Source organism: Sorex fumeus, unplaced genomic scaffold (assembly GCF_029834395.1).
Source record: "Sorex fumeus unplaced genomic scaffold, SorFum_2.1 ptg000155l, whole genome shotgun sequence".
NCBI classification, from domain to species: Eukaryota; Metazoa; Chordata; class Mammalia; order Eulipotyphla; family Soricidae; genus Sorex; species Sorex fumeus.
Genome location: NW_026606212.1, coordinates 3,048,549 through 3,068,222, shown reverse-complemented (window position 1 = coordinate 3,068,222; position 19,674 = coordinate 3,048,549). Strand labels below are relative to the sequence as shown.

Sequence of the window (19,674 nt, the reverse complement as noted above, 5' to 3'; positions counted from 1 at the left end):
CTGCTCCTTGGACAGGGCCATGCTTAGGACACTCCCTCAGTGTCGCTCCGCCTGGGGCCTGGCCGTGCTCTGCTGTGCTCCCATCACCCCTAGTCGAGTCCGACGATATACTTACTTGCCCGACCTTGGAGAGCTTCAGCTCCCGCAGCGTGTAGTCATGGGCGGCGCTCTCCTTGACGTTCCGCACGCGCATGACGCCGTACTCCTTCAGAGCGTACTCGTCCGGCCAGTACTTGACGCATTTACTCTGGAAGGGACCGGGGGGATGGGTCCAGCTCTGCAGAGGGCAGGGAGCGATGCCCACACCCTGCCTGCCCGCGCCCCGCGCAAATGGGAAGAGGCAAGCCGGGCTGGGAGGGGGTGCAGGAGACTCACCTGCCCCCAGCCACAGGTCTGAGACCCACAGGGAAGGGGTGGGGCAGCTGGGGGCTGCTGCCTCGCAGCCTCTGAGCACTGGGGAATTCGGGAGGAAGGGGGCTGCCCAGAGAGTCAGACTGTCCGGTGCATCTCCTGAAGGACTCGCCACACAGGCGGCCTGGGGGCTCGGGCCGGCCGCCTCCCCCTCACAGGGCACCCTGAGCGCCACGCCCGTGGGAGCCGCTGGCCACAGTACAAGGCTATCAGGTGACTGTCCTCTGACAGGCTGGGTGGCTCCTGCACACAAGCCCCAGCCAAGGAACCGAACTTGGTGCATTGTTAGTAGATTTATTCTTGGGCCCCGCCGGCAGTGCTCAGGGGCTACTCCTGGCTCTGCACTCAGAGACCACTCCTGGCGGGGCTTGGGGACACCATCATATGGGATGCCGGGGATCCAACCCGGGGCAGCCGTGTGCAAGGCAAGCGCCCTCCCCAGGGTGCTATGGCCCTAGCCCTGCCTCAGAGCTTCATTACGCAGGAAACTGGCGGTTCTAAGGCTCAAGAGAGGGCAGCTGTGGCGAGCGGCCACCAGCGATGAGTCCTCACGGGACACACACACCACGAAGACCAACTGCTTGGGGCCACACCCCCTGGGACTCGGGATGCTCCCGCCTCCGTCTGTGGCTCTAAAACCCTCAATCCGGTTTTGATCTTCCCTCAAATAAACGCTCGTAGTATTCATGGCACTCGCTGCCACTCCTAGCCAAGCGACTGTGAGGGCCGAGCCTTAAATCCCAGCTCTAACCACTGCCCAGCGGCCAGTCGCCGGCTCAGCCGCCGCTGCCCTGAGCCTTGGAAGCGAAGGCAACACGCGAGCCAACACGGTAGCTTCAATTTCCCACCCGGGAACCAGGGGGTTCCAGAGTGGGCCAGGGGCCACCGCCTGGGGCCCACAAGAGGGCAACTGGACACACATGCCTGCCGGCCGGTAAAGATAATAAGGAGCGGGCTACGACGGGGCACAGAGGGTTACGCTGATGTCGGCAGCTCCTGCGGGAGGGACTAAGTGATTCTGTGGAAGGGACAAGCCCTCTTCCTCTCGGTCTCCAGGCCCCTACGGCCAGTCCCAGGGTCTCCCTCATACCCACTGGGAGAGGGCATGTGGCAGCTGAGGGAAGCCCTGGCTTGCTCCCCAGGATCAAGCAGAAAGAAAATCTGTAAGAGCAAGACTGGAGGGTTTGGGGGCTGGAGCAATAGCACAGCAGGTAGAGCATTTGCCTTGTATGCGGCCAACCCGGGTTCGATTCCCAGCAAGCATCCCACAGGGTCCCCTGAGCACCACCAGGAGTAATTCTGAGTGCAGAGCCAGGAGTAACCCCTGTGCAAAAAAATAAATAAAAATTTTTTAAAAATTTAAAAAATAAAAGACTGGAGGGCTCGGTCCCACTCCCCGTCCGTCCTCAGACATCTGAACTTGCCCAGTCGCCTGAGAATATCTGCGGGCCTTCTATGTGGCACTGCACGCCCCCCCCCCCCCCAATGATGCCAGAGGAAGAATCTCCCCTCTCAGAACAAGTTCCCATAAGGAATTGTGCAGTCAGGAAAGCGTTCAGTGACAGTTTTTTGTTGGCTGTTTCAGAAAACAAACCCAAAAAAACCTGCAGCTGCTTTTGAAAAGCCAGGTGTGCTTGGGAAGTGTCTGTGACAGACAAATTCGGGATACCCAGGCTGCCCCCAGTTCCCCCTGGAGAGCAATCCACGGCACAGAGAGGTTTGTTTGTTGTCATCGTTGGTGTTTGTTGGGGCAGAAGAAACAATGCAGCAAGTGCAGGTTTGTTTTAGTCAGTTAAGATTCAGCCACTGGGCCAGAACAATAGTGCAGCAGGTAGGGGTTGTGCCTTGCACGAGGTCGACCCAGGTTCAATCCCCAGCACCCCAGGTGGTCCCCCAAGCTCTCCAGGAGTGATACGAGTGCAGAGCCAGGATGTGACCCAAAGATATCCTGCCCCCTCACACACACACACACACACACAAAAAACAAACAAAACAAATAAAATTCTTCTTCTAAAGTGGGCCAGCGAGACAGTACCATGGTGCTTGCCTTGCATGCGGCTGACCTGGGTAAAATCTCCACCACCACCAGGAGTGATCCCTGAGCCCAGAGCCTGGAGGAAGCCCTGAGCGCCGCCAGGTGTGACCCCCCCAAACGCAAAAATAAAATAAATTCATCCAGCGTGAGGCAGCGGCTCTGAGGGTGGGGAAAGGACTGGCCCCAGGTGGGGTGCAGGCTCCTCCCGACCTCCTCCTCTCCCCCAGGAGCCTGGCGGGTCCTGGGCAAAATAAAAGGAGGCAGAATCCACCGCACAGATGACCGGAACTGGCACGGAAGCTGGCTGGCCAGGAATTTCCCAAAAGTTAATTTCTAACTTCCTTCGTTGATAAATGAAGTGGGCGGGGGGTGGGGACATAGGGGGCCTTTAATCAAGGTGCGTCACGCCCAATGTCCCCCTCCCGCCTGCGCTCCCAGAGGGGCAGCTTGTTGGCCCCAGGAGCCTGTTCTCGCCTAGTCCCAGCCCTGGGGACCAGGAGCATCAGGATACCTTTCCTCGCTCAACTTCCTTCGTCGTCATAACGATGACCCTGGAGTTCTCCTGGAACACCATCCGCCAGAAGTCGTTCACGGTGTTCTGCAGGCAGCCTTGCGTAGCAATGTAGCTTTTTTTGGGCTTTGAGTTGTTGCACTTGGTTTCGAATTCAGGCTAGAAATTTAGGAAGAAAAAGCCTTCACTCATTGGGAACTTGCTTCTGGGACACAAGGAAAAGAGCTGGCAGACAGAAACGGAGAAGCGCTGCGGGGTCTTGCAAGGCCGGGCGAGACCATTTACCATGATGATGTTGGCGTTGATGTAATCCGAGACGGGTTCATTGGGATCGCCGTCATGGAGAACGACTCTGGTGTGGTCAACTGGAAGAGAGAGTCCCCGTCCCTTTGTCACTTGAGTCCTGGAGTGACAGGACCGCGGGGAGGGCGCTTGTCTGGCACCTGGCTGACCCGAGGTCCCTCCAGGAGTCACTCCTGAGCCAGAGCCAGGACTGAGCCCTGATCAGATATGTGTGCTTTCTCCTCCCCTCAACATACATACAAAATAAAGGGGGGTGGGGGGATAACGGCCTCTCAGAGACTGGGGAAGGGGCCAAATCATTCAGTGGGCTGCACAAGCTGATTTTGCTGAAATACTGGAACCTGCTGAACCTGGTCACAATTCAGAGAGGTTCAGGAAGGCTTCGAGGGGCAGAAAAGGGTGCCCAGCCCTCAGGGAGAGTGAGAATCCAAAAATCTCTCAAGTACATTGGTGGTGGGAAATGTCCACCAGTGAAGGGACGGGTGTTGGAACACTGTATGACTGAAACCCAATCAAGAACAACCTTGTATCTCATGGTGAGTCAATTAAAAACTTATGGTATTCAAAAAATTTTAAAGAAAAATAAAACGGGCCGAAGCAATAGTACAGCAGGGAGAGTGTTTGCCTTGCATGTGGCTGACCCGGGTTTGATCCCCAGCATCCCACATGGTCCCCCAGGCACACCAGGAGAAATTCCTGAGTGCCAGGAAACCCTGAGCATCGCCGGGTGTGAACCAGAAAGTAAAAACAACAACAGCAACAAACAAAACCCAAAACCTCCGAGTTCACGAGTTCACGGGGACACTCACAGGGCAGGATGTTCTTGTATCTGTTTTTGTTCTTGTTTTCTTGCCTCTGACCTTCTTTTCGGCTGTAGAGAAGTTTGCACTCCTGCTGTTGTAGCGTCTAGAGGGAAAAGGAAGGAATGTCATGCATCAGAAGTGGCACCCCAAAGCCTGATTTCGTAGCACTTCCGCTGTCAGGACTTTGCCCCCGGAAGTGCCACGGGGGACGCACTCCCATTGATGCCTGGCACCAGGCAGTGGAGACTCCGGAACGACCCACTGGCAACAGAACAGGCCCCCCCCCCCGCACACCACCGCTCACGTCAGCGAGAGAACATTCCACAGCCACGTTCCGGGAGGCGGCCTGACACCTCAGGAAGAGGCTCAGAGCTGGGGGGAAGGGAAAAGAGGGCAAAACATCTGGAGCATCCCGAGATGCTCAGGTCTGCAATTCCTCAGGCACAGCAGGTCCCTGAATGATGTTCTGGCCCGTGTTTCTTTATAATGATGGTGAGGTGGGTACAAAGTGGTGTTTTTTTGTAATGGTAACAAGAAAAAAAAAAAAAACCCTGATCAAAGTCAAGCAAATCTCTGCCATGCAAGGACCTTCTGCTTCCATGTCCGTTTCTAAGAATGGATGGCTCATGTTGGGTGAGGCTGGACCAGGCACTAGAAATGGGGAAAGAAGGATGCCCACGAAGGAAGGGGGATCTCCGCCAAGGAAGGTCTCTGCATCTTTCTTCTTGTCATCCTTCTCTTCTCCCCCATATATTTATAGGGAAGTAGTTATGAGAAGCCCTTTAGAATAGTAAATGAGAATGAGGCCGGGGCCCAGAGAGAGAGCACTGCACGCAGGGCCCTTGCCTTGCATGCTGCTGACCTGGGTTCAATGCCCAGCACCTCATACAGTCCTTGGAGCCCACCAGGTGTGACCCTGGAGCACAGACCAGGAGTAAGTCCTGAGCACCTCCAGGTTAGCACCCCCGCTAAGACAAACTGCGGATGAGTGTTGGTGTGCTGGTGTGTGCAGGACCCGAGCAGAGGTCGGACCTGCCGTCCCGTGAGATTCTTTATCTGCCACTCGCTGTGGGAGGTCAGGTCTCACACGTGGAGAGACATGGTCTTGCAGGCTCATGACCACGGCTGTTAGCCAGACCCTAAAGGCCTCTTGTTTGCATCCGTGCCTCAGTGCACACGGAGCAAGAGGGTCCGGTGGGAAGGCGCGTCAGGGAGAGGAAGCGGGGACGGGGCTCAGAGGGAAAGAGCGGCTGCACCAGGAATGCGGACCAGCCAGGAGGAAGCCGTTTCAGGGGTCATGTCCCTTCTCAAAAAGGTAAGGGCCAGACCACAGCGACAGGACAGCGGGGAGGGCACGCAGCTGAGCCAGGTTCAATCCTGGGCACGCCGTGCAGTTTCCCCGAGCACCGCTGGGAGTGATTCCCGAGTGCAGCACCAGGAGTAAGCCCTGAGCACTGCCGGGTGTGGCCCCAAACAAACAACCAAAATGACAAGTGCCACTTCAAGGAACCACAAGCTTCAAACACACCCAGAGTGCTGAGGGTGAGGGTGAGGATGGAACATCAGGGCTGGGGCTGGGAGCCACCCAGGCCCTTAACGCATGCCGTGCAAGAGCCCTACTGCTGGGTCAGACCCTGGCCCATGCAGCTGAGATTTCATTCACTAATTTATATCTATTTTGAACGGGGGGGGGGGGGGGGGGTTGTCACATCTTGGGGTACCGTGGGTGCCAAGGCCTTGAGTCCATAAGCTATCTCTCAGGCCCAATAAGTCTACCAAGAAAGAAACTACAATTGAACACATCAAGAAAGTGAAAGACAGATTTTAAAGTTTGCTTTATAAATATGTATATATGTGTACATATATACGTATATATATGAATACCAATGTTGTTACCCCTTAAAAATGTTTTCTTTTTGTTTTTTGGTGGGTGAGCGGTGGTAGGGTCACATCGGTGATGCTCAGGGGTTACTACTGGCTCTACACTCAGGAATCACTCCTGGAGATCCTTGGGGGACCACCTGGGGTGCCAGGAGCTGAATCTGGGTTGGCCGCGTGCAAGCAGAGTGCCCTGCTTGCTGTACTACTGTTCCAGCCCTTCAATATTTTTTCAAGGACAGAGACGGTCAATATTTCCTCCCAGAGGCCCTTCAGGCCTGTATTTTGCTGCCGTGAGTTTCAGGCAGGGGTGAAAGTAAGGAGCAGAAACCGCTTCCTTGCCTCTCAGTCTCAAATGCACTATTCAAGCTCCAGCTTCTGTCCAGACAGACAACTCCTGATGGGCCTGATGAGCGTGTGCCCTGAGATGAAACAGGCAGATTCTCTGGGCTGGTGATGGAAACTCCCTCCCCGAGGCCCGGATGAGCTCAGATTAAGTCACTGGAGCCATCGGCTGTCTACACTCCAGCATCTGCTGGGAAGTGAGTGTCTCACTGAGCCCCGTGCAGCTGGGAAGGTTCCTGCTGATTTTCAGAGCGATCCCGCGAGGGGAGTGTTTAAAGAGGCACAAGCATCGCGGACGGCATCCATCATCTGCGGACCAGCTGGACCGCGCCAGGAATGCAGCCCCAGAGAGAGCCGCTCTACTGCCAGGAGGCCTGGGACCGGGCCCCGGCCCCGGCACGGGGCGCAGAACAGCTACGAAAGCGACCAAGGGTCAGGGGCGATGCGAGAACTGACTCAACTGCTTGTTCGAAGCCAAGTTGCGGGGAAGGCGCTCAAGTCCTGCTCCTGAGACCGTCACTTGGAGGGCAGGGGGCAGAGCAAGGACAAAGGCACATCCCACCCGCCCTCCCACCAGCCCTCCCCCGTGCCTGGGTCCCAGTCACTGAAGCCCCCACGGTGCAAGGCTGCCCCCATGCAGAGCAAGGCAGCAGCTTCATTTGATAGCGGGAATGACGAGGACTGGAGCGATGGCACAGCAGGGAGGGCATCTGTCTTGCGTGCAGCAAGCCCAGGTTCGATCCCCGGCACCGCACATGTTCCAGGCATCACCTGGAGTGATCCCTGAGCATCACTGGGCGTGCCCCCCGCCAACTCATGCAGGGGAGAAGACAGCGGCAGTGGGAGTGAAGGGTTGCTAGCCAGCCCCCTCGGCAGTGCCCAGAGCCCGGCCTCCAGCCCCTGTGCAGAACCTTTCCCTCCTCCATGTCCTAGCCCAAAGGACGTAGCAAATATCTGCAAAGGCGGCAGAAGGACCTGGCACCACAGCGGGTGGGTCGGGCTCTCAGGGGCTCTCTGGGCACCAGGGGCAGCCTGCCCCAGAAAGGAGCAAGGGGCAGGGGGTGCACGGGCAGAGCAGGGCCCAGCTGACTGGGAAGCACTCAGAAAGCCCTGGGGGACAGAGCGGTTTCAGTAGAAAAACCAATTGCAGAGACCGAGAAGTACTACGGCGGGCAGGTGCTGGCCTTCCACACAGCCAGCCCAAGTTCGATCCCGGCCAACCCAAGCGGCCAGGCAGGAGGCAGAGTTTGCACCCAGCTCCACAGGGGCCCCAGAGCACCAGGAATCAGCCCAGCCAGGAGAACTGCCAGGACAGGGCCAAAAACAAACAGAACAAAACAAAATTATCAAAGAAGACAAAGCCAAGCCCAGAATCCAGGGAGGGTCAAGCTAGAATAATGGCTGTGTTCACTAAGAAAGTGAACTGAAGAGAAAGCTACCCGACCACAGTGTGAGGCACCAGGAGGGCGGCTGTGGGGGGCGGAGCCTGTCCTGCAGGGGGCTCCAGCCCCAGCTCAGAGGAGCAGCTCCAGAGAACGAACGAGAGAGAGAGAGAGAGAGAGAGAGAGAGAGAGAGAGAGAAAGCAAAGGGAAGATACGGAGATACGGAGAGGGGGAGGAAGAGAGGAGAGGGAGGGAAGAAGAGAAAGAAAAGGAGAGAGGGAAGGCGATGAGAGGAAGGGAGGAAGAGAGAGAGGAGAGGAGAAGGAAGGGAGAGAGAAACAGGAGGGAGGAGGAGGCAGAGGAGAGAGAAGAGAGAAGAGGGAGAGAGAGGAGCGGGGGAGGGAGAAAGAGCGGAGAAAGGGAGGAAGAGAAGAGAAAAAGAGGGAGGGAAAGAAGAAAGGAAGGGAGGGAGAGAAGGGGGAGAGAAAAGGGAGCGAGAGGAAGCAGAAAGAGAAGAGGAAGAGGGGGAGGAGACGAGGCAGAGAAGAGCGAGGAGAGGGAGAGAGGAGGGGGAGAGGGGAGGGAAGGGAGGAGAGCGAGCCTGGCTGGTCTCTGTGGGTCTCTGTGTCCTCAGGCAGGCGCAGCTCTTGGCAGCCACCAGGGCCGGGGCGCGATGGAGACGCAGGTCACAGCTCGGCCCCAGCACAGGCCGGGGGCTGTTGTTCGGCGTGGCATTGCTTAGTCACGAGGGGGAAGCTTTCCACTAGAGCTCATCGGCGAGAATTATTATTCCAGACACAGCTTTGGGGTGCAGTTAAAGCCTTGTTGCCATAAAACCCAACCATCGCCAAGGAGAATTTATAGCTCCCCCGAGCAGGATGTAATCACTTTCCAAGAGGAAAAAAAAAGATATCAAACTAGACCGTGGGCTCGGGGACAGACACCAGCTCCGCCCAGGGACACACGGGCCCGCAGAGCTGCCGGCAGGATCCAGGCCACGCGGGCGCTGTCCCTGCAACCACTGCGAGGCCAGCTTCAGACCAGGAGGTGGAGGCTGGGCTGGGGAAAGGAAAACCAAGTGGGAGCAGAAAGCAGCTGGAAAGGGCGGGGGAGGCGAGCCCCGGTGCAGGAGGAAGGGACGTGGGGGTCTAACTCCACATCTGCACGTGGACTGTGGAACGCTTTAGAATCAGAAACGAGGGCCAGAAAACAGTCCAGCGGGGAAAGCGTTTGCCTTGCACATGGCCGACTGGGGTTTGACCCCTGACCTTCCAGTTAGTTCCCCGAGCACCGCCAGGGGGAAAGTTCCTGAGTGCAGAGCCAGGAGGAACCCCCGAGCAACAGTGGGTGTGACCCCCAAAGCCAAAATTAATAAAGAAAATCAGAAACAGAGGATTCAAAACTAGAATTCTCCTGGAGTATTATGAGCGCACCCCCTGGGGCAGGTGTGGCGGGGGGCGGGGGTCCCTCAGAGACTAGCACAGAGCCAGGAGTCACTGCTGAGCTGAATGAAACACTGCGGGGAGATGAGGACAAACAGCACCAGCAAGGCCTGGAACATTCCCCCACGCTCTGCAGAGAGCCGCTCTCTGGGGAGAGTCCGCGGGGCCTGGCGCTAATGGGCCGCTCTCGCCCTGGAAAGCAGAAGAGCGTCCAGCTCACGTGGGTCCCGGGGCTGCCCAGGGGGTCCGGGTTCTGTTCTTAGGGGAAACGCACACAGCAGATGGAAGACCAGGGTTCAAGGGTTTCCACTCTGCAGCCGTCAGCTCTGCACCTCTCTGCCACCCAGCAGACTCCATGTGAAGGCCTCTGGACAGACGCTGACCACCCTCCCCCCCACACACACAACACAGATTAGCCACAGGTTCCAAGGATAGTGAGGACGAGAAAGGTAAGGATTCGCTATGCACAATTCACAGGAAAAGACAATCCAGAATCCAGACAGGAAAGAGGGATCAGGACGCGTCCCCTGAGAAGACAGAGTGGGGAGGGACGATGACATGTGGAAGGGGACAACGCGAGCATAGTCTGGCGGGCGGGACAGCCATGTCCAGAGTCAGCAAGACACTTCCAGGCTAAGGGACTGGCCTTGGACACTACCAACCCGATGCCACCAAATGGACCCTGAGAAACGCGATGCCGCCAGCCCACTGAGCCGGGTGCCAAGCTTCCCGTCACACGGCCCCGAGCGAATACAGGAAGCCATGAAACCCACCACTCGTGTACCCGCCTTCAGACCGTGCCCGCTTTTGAAAGCTTAACAGTCGTCCTCGGGAGAGAGGGTCTTGCCACCTAGCTACCATGGGCCCAGGTCACAGAGTGGCCTTCTGGCTCTGATACTTTGGCTCTGAACCTAAGAGGCTCAACATCAGAAACAGCTGGGCCAGAGAGTCCAGCGGGAAGGGCATTTGCCTTGTGCACAGCTGACCTGCGTTTGATCCCCAGCATCCCACATGGTCCTCCAAGCACCGCCGGCAGTGATTCCAGAGTGCAGAGCCAGGAGGAAGCCCTGAGCATCGCCTGATGTGGCCCCGTAACAATAACAACAAGAGGACCCAGCAATCTGGCAGATTCTAATTATGCTAACCAAAACCATGCACGATGCATAAGAAATATCAGAGAAGCGTGATGACAATGATTTTTAGAACACAGGCAGAGAGCAGGCTAGCATCGGCAGGAGTCGGCAGAAACAGAGCTGCACACACAAAGCACCCACTGTGTCCCCTGGGTGAGCCTCGGCATCGTTTCCAAAGGCCCCTCCGTGGTCAGAATAAGCTACAGCCCACCCACACAACAGTCGGGCGCTGGAGATGAATGAAGCGAGGCCCGAGAGATGGTCGGGCAGGCAGAGTGCTTGCCTGCACACGGCTGACCGGGCTCAATCCCTGACCCTATTTATTTCCCGAGCCTGCCAAGCGTGATCCCTGAGCACAGAGCCAGGAGTCACTGCTGAGCACTGCTGGGTAAAGACCCCAAAACAAAGACAAGCAATGAAGAAACGCCTCTGGCATGACTGCCGGGACACGGAAAAAGCAGCACGACAAGGCTATGATGAGCAGGGCACCAGCCTGCTTGGATGAGGCCCTGCCCCCCCCCACAAGCTGGGGGTAGGGGGGTCCCTGGAGCCTCAACAACAGCAATAAAGCAAGGTCGGGAAAAGGAGTTAAGACTGTGCTGCTGTTTGTCTAAAACAGAACGGAAATGGGGGTTGGACAGCGGGGAGGGTACTCGCCTGCACGAGGCCAACCCAGCTTTGGTCTCCGGGATCCTCTAAGGTCCCCTGAGCCGCACCAGGAGTGATCCCTGAGCACAGGACTAAGCTCTGAGCACCACCAAGCGTGGACCCCAAAAACAAAAAGAATTCCATAAATACTCAAGTATTTATTTACCAACAAAATAGGATTATCTGAGATAACTTCAAAAAAACCTATTTTCAGGCCAGAGAGAGTCCTGTGGGGAGGGCATTTGCCTTACATGCAGTCAACCCTGCTTCAGTCCCCGGCACCCCATATGGTTCCTCGAGTCCCACCAGGCCCGATCCCTGAGCACAGGTCCAGGGGTAAGTCCTGAGCACTACTGGGTGTGACCCTCCCCCAAAACAAAATCCAATTTCTATATTTTCAAAATTTTTTAATATTTAAGTGGCATAAGTACCTCCCATTCAAGAGTGTGTCCATGGCAAAAAGGAAGCTGAAAAGCGACTGGCGTGTGTTCTGCCGAGGGCCTGTGAGTGCTTTCAGGTGTGAGGGTGGCACTTAGGTCATACTTTTTTTTTTTGGCTTTTTTTGGGTCACACCTGGCAATGCACAGGGGTTACTCCTGGCTCTGCGCTCAGGAATCACCCCTGGCGGTGCTCAAGGGACCATATGGGATGCTGGGAATCGAACCCGGGTTGGCCGCGTGCAAGGCAAATGCCCTACCCACTGTGCTATTGCTCCAGCCCCAGTGATTCTTTTTTAATGGAATTGTTACAGATGAAATGACCCTGGGATCTGCTTGGGAGAAGCCAGGGCTGCGGGAGTGAGTGGGGGAGCGAGGGCCGAGTGTCACCGGCCAATCCCCGTGAGGGGCCCCACTGCGAGGCGCTCCCTTCTGCGCCTGCATATATTTAAAATCTCACATAATGAAAGAGGTTTTTCATTCAAATTTTGATGTAAGGTTTCTAAACCGTCAGTACTTATCCACCGTATCTCATGAGGCTTTATGAAGATTAAATGAAATGAATGAGAAGCAGCGAATGTAATTAAATGAAGACTGAGATGCCGCCTTCTATTATCAGGGCCAGCGGGAGAGAGTGAAGCGAGCAGTGAGCCCTGGATTCTCAAATCCCGACTCATCACGCTGAGCTTCAGTGTCTGTGATGCTTTCCAGCCCGTCTGCCCTCTCCCCCCGAAGCGCCCGAGCGCCCCAATTCATCTTCCTCAGCATCCCAGGGCCTATGGCACGCTGACTCTGTCTCAGTTCCCAGCCCTTCGGGACTCTGAGGGCACTGTTCCACCCACTCCCAGTGCCCACCGATCAGCACTGGGGGTGTCGAGACTGGACAGTGTACTTAACCCATAGCGGCAGGCTCATCAGCAAAGCAAAATAGCACCTGTCTCACCAAGTGGATCTGATGGGGCCCATCAGTCCACCTCAAGGGACGGCATTTGCCCATTTGCTCGGTTCCTCCCACCCCCCACACCCTGGTCTTTGGGCCACACCTGGCAATGCTCAAGGATTACTCCTGGCTCTGCACTCTGGGATCACTCCTGGTGATGCTCCGAGGATCATATGGGATGCCGGGGATCGAACCTGGGCCGGACACGTGCCAAGGCAAGCGTCTTACCCTCTGTACTGTCTGGCCCACATTCCTGTAAGCTTTAAAGTCCGACACACAGTATATAACCCATCAGGCCAGGGATATGCTCAGGCAGAGAACTTGCGGGACTTGGGTGGGTGAGTCTCTGAGTTTGATCCCCAGAACTGAGAGAGAGAGGAAGAGAGAAGGAGGGAAGGAGGAAGAATCATTCCCACAAACAGAATGGAAGTAACAAAATGACATAAACATTGGCTAAACGTTTGTTTTTTTCTATTTTGGGGCCACACCCAGTGATGTTCAGGGCAGACCCCTGGCTCTGAGTTCAGGAATTACTCGTGGAGGTGTTCAGGGGAACGTACCAGGTGCCAGGGATCGAACCTGGGTCGACTACGTGTAGGGTAAGTGCCCTAAGCACTGTACTATTGCTCCGGCCCTCACATCAGCTAAATGTTAAAACTCCTTCAAAGCAGATATGCAAGAGTCTGCGGGTGCCCAGGCACTGTTCTATGCTCCACGCGAGCGATGACGGAGATGGCGAACAGGGAGCCCTGGGTCTGAGGACAAGTGAGATTCCGGGGGGATTTCAGCAACCCGCCAGCCTGCGACGGAACACAGCTTTGAAACATCCCCCTGCTCCAGCTGGTTTCCGAAATTCCTTCACTTAACTTCCCAGAGTTGTAAATTTCAACTCCCAAAGCAAAGGAACCATGAGGTGCCTTTAATTACCGCGACAGGAAGCAGATGCCAGGGACCCATAGCCAATGGTGGAATGCTTCCAAAGGCTTAGATCCCAGTGTTTTTCTAGGCTGTCTCCAGCAGTCCAAACCACAAGAGCATGCTGGCATGTCCACGTGACCTCAACTACCAACTCCCTCCCCCAGAATACAGACCCTTCGGCTTCCATGAGGCTCCCTCACAACTTGTTTTGTGTCCGTCAATGGCCAGATTAAGAAAGGACATGGATTTCAGCCTTCCTGATCCAATTCCAAACACAAAACCAACTTCTCTTCTGTGAAAATTAGGATTTGATGCGCACTGGTAAAGGAATGGGTGTCAGAACATCGTATGACAGAGACTCAACCATGAACAACTTTGAAACGCTCGTGGGTGTATCTCAATTAAAATACTGAATTTTTAAATACAATTTTAAAAATAAAGGATTTATAATGCGTGTAAAAGAAAAAGATTTTTTCAATAACTTACCTCAAATTCTTCCCAAAAGCCTTGCTTGACTTTGTCCGTGGTCTCAGCTAACTTGCTTAGCTCTCGAACCCGGCTTTCGATTTCAGCAGCATTGATCCGGGTGGTGTTGAGGGGCTAATTCAGCGTTGGTGTGAAATGAAGAAAGTATTATGGAAAGAAGTGTTAATGCTAAGATAAAAACAGATTCCTGTGTTGGTCTTCAGAAGGCAAGGACAGGAAGCTGGCAGGACACAGTAAATCACAGTGGAAGTTTCCAAATACAGTTTCACTTTCTCTTCTGTCTGGTCAGGAAATGTATCACTTCTATCTACACACACTGTACTCAGCAAATAGAAATTCAAACCTCCTCCTTTATTATTATTAGGCTACCGTTATTTAGACAAAGGGCATCATGTGCCACTCAGTAACAAGAGTGAGCTCGGAAATAGCTGGAAGTCCAAAGTGAATATATGAGATCTCCTAAAGGTAAAATCTAAAGGTAGCTCTACAGGGGCTGGAGCAATAACACAGCGGGTAGGGCGTTTGCCTTGCATGCGGCCGACCCAGGTTCAATCCCTGGCATCCCATATGGTCCCCCGAGCACGGCCAGGAGTAATTCCTGAGTGCAAAGCCAGGAGTAACCCCTGAGCATTGCTGGGTGTGACCCAAAAAGCAAAAAATAAATACATAAATAAAGTTAAAAATAAATTTAAAAAAAATAAAGGTAGCTCTACAATGAAAATAAAACTTGGTGAGGACTTGCTTTGAAAGTTCTCTAAATTGGGGACTAGGTACAGCACTAGCCCACTTGCCTGGCACGCAAGGCCCTGGCTTCAATTTCCGGCATTGCACATACATGCACACACGTACACATGTGAACACGCGCGTGCACGCACACACACACGCACGCACACACACGCGAGCGTGCACACACACACACGTGCGCAAAAAATCCTGCAAGGTCATTTAGGGGCAGATGTGGAGATGATGCAGTCTCTGGAATCTGATTCCAAATACAGCCAAGGGGAGTGGTGAGTGAAGGCCTGAGTGAACCAAGACCGGCTGTGACGGCCAATGCGGCTCCCGAAGCTGCTCTGAGTAATCACCCACTATTTAAAGCGCTCCAGGCGATAAGCTGCAGTGCCCCAGTCTGCTCACCTGCTTGAGCTGCAGTACCGTGCCCAGCGTTTCTACCATGGGGTTCTTCTTGTAATGCTCCACGAGGTCTGTCAAAGAGTCAAAGCGTTCTCCTCCACCGACATCATACTTCAGTTCCTTTCAAGAAAAAAAAAAGCTACGTTTATAATCCACGGACACTCAGTCCAGCAGGCCCCAGCAGCGCTCCAGACCCACAGGGTAACACACACCTGGTGGCACCAGGGGATGGAATTCAGGGCCAGGCCCCTGCCACTGACTCCTGACCTCTCCCCAGCCCCAAGCTGGGGCCTTTTATTTTTTTGGTTTTGAGGCCCTTCCAGCGGTGCTCGGGGCTTACCCCTGGCTCTGCACTCAGATACCTGGGGACCATCCGGGGTGCCTGGACTAGAACCCACACCAGTAGCGTGCCAGGCCAGCTCTCTCCGTGTCCTCTCTCTCCTCGTCCCTCTCCCCACCAGCTCCTCAGTCCCCCAGCCTGATGCCACAGCAGCAAGCAGGGTGAGCCCTCCAAAGACCCCCAGGGAGGTCTCGGCATTTGGCCTGCTCTGCAGATCCCGGGAAAGCGCCTTTTCCCAGCTGGCGCTGTGGGGCCTGACTTACACCCTTACACCCTCAGCAACTATCTATGAACACACGTTGCCTGAGGCAGCTGAAGGCTACCAGATGGACCCAACACTGAAGAAGTCCAGGGGCTCCTGCCGGGTGGAGGGCTAAGCGAAGCCCGGGCACCCAGGGCGACCGAGCCGGTGGCTCAGGGCTCTTAAGGAAATCTCTGTGCAACTGTTAAGTGACGCCAAGTCAGCTTCAGCAGAGGCGTGTGACAAGGAGCCAGGACAGTCACTGGGCAGGCAGACAACCACAGAGACAACGGGCAGCAACGTCAGGCTCGGTTTTCCCGAGGGCCAGAATGCCTTTGTGCCCCACTTCCTGAATCACAGAAAGAGACAAGAACGGCCAAGGACTCCCCAGAAACCTCCTTGAGAAAACCTAAGCCTTGCCCTGGGCTCTTCGTGGTGTTCAGAGCCCGGGAAGTGTTTCACGGCTGAAAGAAAACACGAGAGTAACATGTCAGCCACCGAGACTCACGGAAGAGTGCTCACACACACGTGGGGCAGCACAGCTCACAGCAGTTGGACCTCTGTTGCTCCAGGGGTCCTGGGGAGACTTGGAGAAACCATCCAGACTGGTGGCTTGGGCAGGAGGGCCAGGCGGTGCCTGCGAGGGAGCAGGGCTCGCACAGGCAAAGCTCATCCCTGCTGGCCTCTGGACCATCTCACCACCCCTCCTGGTAGTGCTCAGGGGTTACTCTCAGGGTTCACTGCTGGTAGTACCCAGCAGATATCAGTGCCAGGGGTCACGCCTGGGACTCAATCCACCCAAAGCAGACGCTGGCCCTTTGAGCCATCCGCCCCACCTCTCCGGCCATTTGCAGGGATTGAAAGACAAAATCTTAAAGCAGCAACAGAGGAGAGCGCTCACTCACAGGGTTGGACACCGGGCACCGGGCATTGAGGGCGGCAAGGGCTGGCCCCAATGGTGGCCCTGCACTGTCCAGGCCCGGACACTGACGCCCAGGCACGGGGCCAGGCCGAGGGCTGCAGAGAGGCCACAGGGCCACTCAAAGACCCACAAAACAAGTTTCTGGCGAGAGAAAATGTGGCAAAAAACGGACTATCTGACAATACTGTACTGACACACACTGTCGTGGGTAAAACAGAAACTCCGCCGGATTCATCTCAAAGAGACTGAAATCCACGAAATTGTCCATTTAGAAAGAAAAAGTTATGAGATATGAATCACATCTCAGGTTTTTGTGTTTTTTTTTTTTTAATTAACCAAAAAGTGAAATAAGAGTTTCTATTCTAAAGCATCTGACAAAATGGGACACAGGTTCCCAAGAATCACCTTAACCTAGGTTCCCACGAATCATCCACACACACAGTTTTGCATGTGGCCAACGTCAGTTTGATCCTCCACACCACAAGGTGTCGTCCTGGCACCACTGGGCAGCCCGGCAACCTTGGGTCCTCGGGTGCCCACAGCCTGAGACTCTCGAGACGGGCTCAGAGTCTCTTGGGTTCTGCTGGGGAGGCCTCCCCCGTCCCCAAATGAAGCAAGAACAGTGTGGGCAGGGAAAGCCAAAGGAGGAGATCACATGCCTGGCGTGGACAAGACTAAGCGCCACCCCTGGCATTGCAGGGCCCTCAGTACTGATGGCTGCACCTGGGGTCCCCACACCCAAGTCAGGCTGGCACCCCCAGGGCAAGCATCACTGGTAGCGGCCCTAGGTAGCCCCCAGCACTGAGGGTGAGGGTGGCCCCGACAAAAAAAACAAAGCCCAGAAACCGAAAGCTCAATTCTCCCAGCCATCACGCAGGCGCTGTCATCGGGGGCCAGGAGACCAGGCCCAGTTAGGCTGCCCACCGGCTAAACGGCCCGAAACGGCAGAGTGGGAGGCTGGTGTCGGGCACCCAGAGAGCCAGAATAAATTCCTTCTCTGGTGTATCATTCAGTGAAGTGCTGAAAGGACGAAGCCATGGCAGTCAACGATGGATGGGAAATGGAGGAGTCGCCGGCCGAGGAAGCACAGCCCCGGCTCTGCACGGATGGCACCTGCTCCCCCGGCAGAGAACGCGCGCAGCCGGGCCCGCCGTACCTGGCAGCGGATCATGACGTGGGTCACCTTCGACTTGCCGTCGCTGCTCTCTCCTTTGTCATCTCCGGTCCGCACGGAGAGGACAAAGTCCCCAGGGTGGCTCTGGCTCTCTCGGACCAGGAAGCTGCCGTGTTTTCCTTTCTCGGTTAGTAATTTCTCTGCTTCTTTCCCGGAGAGGTGTCCGTGAAACCATCTACACATTTGAAACGGAAGGGCGGTGAGTAGGCACAGGGGTTTCTGATATACTTCCGCAAAAACGTCTGCTCAGCTGCCCTCGACAGAGAAAGAGTCCAAGCCCTGGGCCGTAACAATGCCATCGCTGGGGAGGGCACAGGCCTTGCACACAGCTGAACTGGATTTGATCCCAGCATCCCACATGGTCCCCGGAGCCCACCAGGAGTGATCCCTGAGCACAGAGTCAGGAGTAACCCTGAGCACAACTGGGTATGCCCCTGCCCAAGATTAAAAAACGCAACCTGGGGCTAGAGCAATAGCACAGCACGTAGGGTGTTTGCCTTGCACGCGGCCGAACCAGGTTCGATTCCCAGCATCCCATATGGTCCCCTGAGCCCTGCCAGGAGTGATTCCTGAGTGCATGAACCAGGAGTAACCCCTGTGCACTGCTGGGTGTGACCCAAAAAGCAAAAAAAAAAAAAAAAAAAAACCCGCAACCAGTCACATTCCTTCAAGAGACAGAACAGCAGCTCTCCACAAGCCAGAATCTGTCTCCAAACAGGAACAATGACAAAATGGCAAAGATAGGCAGAACAACCAGTCAATGTCTCATCTAAGCCACAAACACTTGGGAGACAAATGTCCTTAATATTTTTTTTCTTTTTGTTACACCCAGCAGTGCTCAGGACTCACTCCCAGCAGTGTTCAGGGCACAATCCTGGCTGGCTTAGGGGAATACACAGAATGCCGGGGATGGAACTGGGGCCAGCGTGTGCCAGGTAAACACCCAATCCAGTGTACTTCACCTCTCTGGCCCCCAAAGGTCTTTAATCTTTCCTTAATTTTCTCTGAAAGCTCCCATCTTTTAAAACTGTCACTGCCCCTCGAGGGCCGCGCACTCAGCCACACTCATCTAGGGAATCATGGCAGAGGCAGAGAAGCGCCTCCGCGCCTGCCCACACCCGCCCGGTGAACACAAGATCTGCAGGAACTGGATGTAACTCCGCGGTAAGGTATGCACCATGCATACACACACAAGGGCTGGTCTCATCCGCAGGACCACAAATCTATGTGCGTCTGGACGTCTTCCTTATAAATGCACTCAGGCCTCCCTGATTTCTCCATTTCCCAGCCACATTACCGAGAGCTTACCAGTTTACTGTTCTGGGACCATACACGGGCCTTCATTTCAAACCCTAGTGCAAATAGCCCTTGGAGCAGGAGGAAAGGGTTCTGCTGAGGATGAGAACTCCCAGCCTCCCGACACCTGACCAGTGGCCTGCACCCAGGCTCTCCAAGGACAACAAGACTCTGAGTGACAACAGAAGACATGCCCACAGAGCCATCTCCGCAACGGGCTCTCTCCCTCCACATGTCGGGAAGCCAGGCAGCCCGATGCTGTGTGCCTCACTTCAGGAACACACTGTGAGGCCTGAGGCAGCCACCGCCACCGTGAGGTGAGATTCTGGAATGAATCTCTGCGGAACTGGCTGACAGCTCTGCGGCCGGCAACTAGAGCTGTGACGGGAGAGACGAATCCTCAGCTCGGAAGAGCAATGACACGGAAGTGCAAGATGAAGAACTGGCATGAAGAGAGCGAATCCAGAGACTCCTGAGACCCCAAGACTGAGCTGGGGGAGAGGGGAGACCAGCAACGCAGAAAACCCACAAAATCAACACAAATGAGTCAGGGCTGGAGCGACAGTCCAGCGGGGAGGGCACCTGCCTTGCACACGGCCAGCCTCACCCCACATGGCCCCCCCAAGCCCTGTCTGGGGCAATCCTTGAGTGCAGAGTCAGGAGTCAGCCCTGAGCACTGCCGGGTGTGGCCCCAAAACCAAAATACAAAAAGTCAAGTCCCGTCTTTCATCAGCTCTCAGGGGCACGGGGGGAAGATGGCTGAATAACCCTGCTCCCCTCAGCAAGGTCACACACATATCTGTGGATGGAACACAAAGGAACGGCTGAAGGCGCTGGCCGTCTGGGCTCGCTGCCTCTCCACTCCCGAGCTGAAGCTGACATCTATTGGTGGCA

The 19,674-nt window shown here is 55.3% G+C and overlaps 1 protein-coding gene across 3 annotated transcripts in view; it reads right to left on the bottom strand.

Moving 5' to 3' along the window:
- Positions 1 to 19,674, bottom strand: part of PTPN11 (protein tyrosine phosphatase non-receptor type 11) — a 51,640-nt gene that overhangs the window by 12,208 nt on the left and 19,758 nt on the right. For all 3 annotated transcript variants that reach the window (XM_056107125.1, XM_056107126.1, XM_056107127.1), the window contains exons 4-10: positions 17,467 to 17,659; positions 14,811 to 14,927; positions 13,674 to 13,787; positions 4,070 to 4,166; positions 3,243 to 3,322; positions 2,958 to 3,116; positions 116 to 247 (exon numbers count right to left, since the gene is read on the bottom strand). In XM_056107125.1, coding sequence (XP_055963100.1) covers positions 116 to 247; positions 2,958 to 3,116; positions 3,243 to 3,322; positions 4,070 to 4,166; positions 13,674 to 13,787; positions 14,811 to 14,927; positions 17,467 to 17,659 — 892 coding nt within the window. The remainder of the gene's footprint in view (positions 1 to 115; positions 248 to 2,957; positions 3,117 to 3,242; positions 3,323 to 4,069; positions 4,167 to 13,673; positions 13,788 to 14,810; positions 14,928 to 17,466; positions 17,660 to 19,674) is intronic.